Raw genomic sequence first — 4,618 nt, 5'->3', positions numbered from 1 at the left:
AGAAATGTAGAACCAATGATTTCAATGGAAAGAAAGGAATTCTCTCCTTCCCCATTCAGTTGCTAAAGGTCCAATATCTCTCGGTGTGATTCCTTTGAATGTATCTGGTCCTCTCTGTGTGTCTTTGATGCGAGAGTATGGAGTTGTAATATGCAGCTGTGACGACGGCGTGAAGGCGGGTCTCATGCCGGCGCGCGACTACTACGACGAATTTAAAGGTAAGTGGAACAGAGAAAGAAAGAGGAATGGAGAACCGACAGAGGAAGAAAATATAACCACACCGTCAGACTAAAACGCTATACAGGGGTTCCTCGACTTACGACGGAGAACCGTTCCTACGATGGCGTCGTAACTCATATTTTGACCCTAAATACAGTACGTGTACGTACGTACATAAGCACCAAAGTCACCCATATATGCTAATGCAATATGTATACATGCATTAGTCATGATATAAAATATAACAAGACACTTTTATGACGTACATGAAACATAATTAGGGCCAAAGGAACCCATAGAAGAGAAACTAAATACTGTACATGATCTCTAGCGTCGTAGCCACGAAATATCGTAAGTCGAGCCCGTCGTAAACCGAGGACCCACTGCACTCTTTTACCCCGCAGCAGTACCTCTCCCTCGACAAGGCCGGTTCCCAGATTCCCAAGAAGCTGCGGAAGGTGCTTGCCCTCCTGAAGTGCGAGAGGAAAACCCGACTGGCCGTCTGCATGGAGCACGACTTCCTGAGGCACCTGGACAAGTCCGACGTGTCTGCCATCCAGAAGGAGGGCGAGGGCGAGGTGGCAGAGAGCCTCGTCCACCTCATGTAGGGGCCTCGGGGCTGACGACAAACTCCGGCTCTCCTGAAGGGTCGCTTGAGTCGAGGAGGACTTGCGACAATGCTCTCCGTTTCATAGTGACGCTTTCATGCAAAGACACAAAGGTTATACTGCAAGGTCTACTGCAAGGACCCTGTTAGCCATATGCTTTGTGAGATCCACTTGAACGAATGGCTGTGAATTATACATCAGTGACATTAAATATGAAACTACATCATGATGCAATTTATTGAAAAGAATTTCCTCTAATATCTGCATCGTCTGGTGAGCTTTGGTAGATTTTTAACTTTTAACGTTTTAATTGAATGTTCAGAATAACTGCTTCCCATTGTTTCATTGAACGCTAAAATAAACACATGTCAACACTATGTTTAGTGATGACTGCTTCGAATATTCAAAAATCACGTGAAAATGCGAATGCAGGAATAGAAACGAAAAAAAGCATACTGTTCATGAGCGAATAAGCATTGCACTTTTTAGCCGATTAAAAATCATAATCTAGATGCACAAATGAACATTGCAACAGAGACACAACCAGATACATAGTCATTTTACAAACTCTTTGTCTTCATATATTGGGAAGCAAACGAAAGGGGGAATGGATATAAAGAATTCTTTCCAGTGCATTCATTCGTTCTACTTTTCCTTTCTATACGCTAAAACTACTAACGCAATATACACACTGATCAGATTTCCATGTATAGGAATATTTGAACTTTAAAGATAGTCTAAAATCTTTAAAATAGGGTTCTCCTTTCTATGCAGCTATCACACCCATTACTACAATGTTCCTGTGTATTTGTTTTTCTTTCTGTCTGTGTCGGAGGGGCTCAGGTATATAAGAGTATCAATAAGGAATACCAAGTCATGGTTTATTAGTGAGATAGATACTGTTTATTAATGTATATATCTTAATCATATCCATGTATATAGAAACATTTTGGGGGAAAATCATAATTTTGTTTTCTTTTATTTATAATTCATTCATCAAGCATGACAAAATATTCCATTGGCTTACTATTATCCCATCCCCAAGACTGTTCCATTTACGAGTAAACATTTTCATGTGTGTGTGTATTTAAATGCGTTTGGGCATTTGTTTTAAGTACTATGTTCCCAATGTGCATTAACACATAATGAAAGTGGTGACGAATAACCACACCTCATACCCTAGATCAGACAGTTCATTTCTGACTTGTTTAATGCTTACAAAATTCTCTGCTGACGCAGAAAAAAAATGAATCAGCGATCACGGAAGAGGCGACAGCGTATCCTGAACTTTTCCCCTTCGTCCTCGACTAATAGAGCTGGAAGTCGTCCTTCTCCTCGACGCCCATGAGGATGTGGATGACCTTCTCGGCCTTCGAGCCTTCGTCGCTGTCTTCGTCAGCGGGAAGCCCGGAGAGGTCGAACTCGTTGAGGTACTTCATGAAGTCGTGCTTCATGCAGACGGCGAAGCGGGCCTTCTTCCAGCACTTGTTGAGGGCGACGATGCGCTGCAGCTTCAGGGGCATCGGGGAGCCGGACTTTTCGAGGGGGAGGCACATCTGCGGGGGGAGGCTGGGTCAAGGAAGGTCTCGATGTCTCTCTCTCTCTCTCTCTCTCTCTCTCTCTCTCTCTCTCTCTCTCTCTCTCTCTCTCTCTCTCTCTCTCTCTCTCTCTCTCTCTCTCTCTCTCTTACTCACCCTATCTGTCTATTTCCACACACGCATCTGTGTGCGTGTGCGTCTATGACTGATCGAAGTTTGCAAATGGAAGCCTGGACCCTCGTGTGCTCACTGCGAGTCCCAGCCGCACTTGGCACTTACCGTGAGTTCCTTGCACTTCTCCATTCCCTTCACGAGGTCCTCCTTCAGGTCCTCACTGAGGTCAAGCTCTCTCAGGGTGTTGACGGCCTCGTAATTGAGGTTGAAGTCGTCATCAATCTGCAAATCAATTATTGATTTTGATCCATACGAGAAATATGGTTATGGCGAGAATTTTAATCCATTACTACTACTACGATTGTTCCTGCTATCATTGCTAATGATAATGATGATGGTAATTATAATGATATTAATGATGATGATAGGAATAATAATAACAATGAAAATAGCAATAACAACGATATTAGTAATGGTAAGGATAATACTACTAATATTAGTACTAACACGAACGCTGTTTCTAATACCATAACTATTATTTATACTTATACAGATACCAATACAAATCCTGATACTGACACTAAACTGCTAATCACAATCACAACAACAGCAAGCACAAGCAACAAAGACGAAATGTTCATACTCACGTAGTTCATCTTCCTCATGACGCAGGTGAAGTTGCTGACCTTCGCCTTGACCTTTTGGACCATTTTCTTGAGGATGGGAGCCGTGTACAGGGGGGCCTCGCGCTTCTGCACAGGGGGGAGGGGGGAGAAGGTCAGTTAACGACGGGTCTTAACGAGGTCGTAGCGCAATCGGGGGCTTAACGTGCTATACATTTTGCGAATGCAGGTCAGGTTTACATCCAAAGTGGTTTTAGTGGTGGTGATAATGATGATGGTGTAATGACACTGATTACAATGGTAATGATAATGAGAATTATGATATTTATGATAATGATAATGATGATAAAGATGAATATTATATATATATATATATATATATATATATATATATATATATATATATATATATATATATATATATATATATATATATATACACACACACACACACACACACACACACACATATACACACAAATATATATATATATGTGTTGTGTGTGTGTGTGTGTGTGTGTGTGTGACAGCAGGGAACTCACCTGGCGTTGAGAGAGGACTTGATAGGGGAAGTTGAAGGGGAATCTCTGAGCCTGAGCCTGAGGAGGGTAGTACACGTACAGAGGCTGCCCTGCGAGCTTGCTCAAGCTGGTCTGGGAGACAAAAAAGGAAACCTAATTTAGATCCTAATATAGAACTCTAATATATATATATATATATATATATATATATATATATATATATATATATATATATATATATATACAAATCCACAGATGGATAATTGAACATAAAGAAATAGAGACGATGGAACATTAACAGTCTTTAGATAAAAAGTCACATATTCAAGAAGAAGCTCCCTCACCAAAGGATCCATGTCCTCCTCCTCCTCCTCCTCCTCGAGCGAGGACCCCTTCCCGTGGCCCTCGGGGAGCTGCACCTCCTCCCCGTAGCACTCCTTCACGGCCCTGAACACCTCCTTCGACCAGCTGTAGTACTGGTCTTCGCCGAAGCAGTTGGCCATCACCTGAAGGGAAAAAATCCTTCATTTATTTATTCCTTTGTTTATTTTTAGTGTGCCATTTTATGCAGTGTTCTCAGTGTCATTCCATTTCTGATAGAGAAAGCCAGATCCTCCAGTTATATTTTCGTATCAAGTATTTTCCTTCTACCTTTTGTTCTTTTCATAAAATTGCTTTTCATTGAGTCTTTTCCCTTCTTCCTTTCTTTCTCCTTTCTCGTTCTCGTGTCACCCAGCTATACATTGTGGCATATGGGCGATATAAATACAGAAAAGATAAAGAAAACAAACCTTGGAGTAGCCGTATTTCTTGGCGAATCCATCGGCGGACACCAAGGCGCCGCACAGGGCTGACAGCACGACCAGAGCTCGCAACATCCTGCAATTAATGCCATGTATATACGTTTAGATAGATAGATAGGTAGATAGATGGACAGATAGATATAGATAGTTTCATAGATAGATAGAAAGATAGATAATTACATAGATAGATAG

The 4,618-nt window shown here is 41.6% G+C and overlaps 1 protein-coding gene across 1 annotated transcript in view; it reads right to left on the bottom strand.

Annotated features, from left to right (window-relative positions):
• Positions 1-1,779: 1,779 nt before the first annotated feature.
• LOC113805083 (uncharacterized) overlaps positions 1,780-4,618 on the bottom strand; it is a 3,897-nt gene continuing 1,058 nt past the window's right edge. Inside the window, exons 2-7 of the mRNA XM_070135716.1 lie at positions 4,415-4,502; positions 3,968-4,129; positions 3,645-3,755; positions 3,127-3,231; positions 2,645-2,761; positions 1,780-2,383 (exon numbers count right to left, since the gene is read on the bottom strand). Of these exons, the coding sequence (XP_069991817.1) occupies positions 2,135-2,383; positions 2,645-2,761; positions 3,127-3,231; positions 3,645-3,755; positions 3,968-4,129; positions 4,415-4,501 (831 nt within the window). The 5' untranslated portion in view covers position 4,502 and the 3' untranslated portion in view covers positions 1,780-2,134. The remainder of the gene's footprint in view (positions 2,384-2,644; positions 2,762-3,126; positions 3,232-3,644; positions 3,756-3,967; positions 4,130-4,414; positions 4,503-4,618) is intronic.

This window comes from Penaeus vannamei, chromosome 20 (genome assembly GCF_042767895.1).
Source record: "Penaeus vannamei isolate JL-2024 chromosome 20, ASM4276789v1, whole genome shotgun sequence".
In the NCBI taxonomy this organism is placed as follows: Eukaryota; Metazoa; Arthropoda; class Malacostraca; order Decapoda; family Penaeidae; genus Penaeus; species Penaeus vannamei.
Note: the sequence above shows the minus strand (reverse complement) of the source record. Positions and strands in the feature narration are given on the sequence as shown.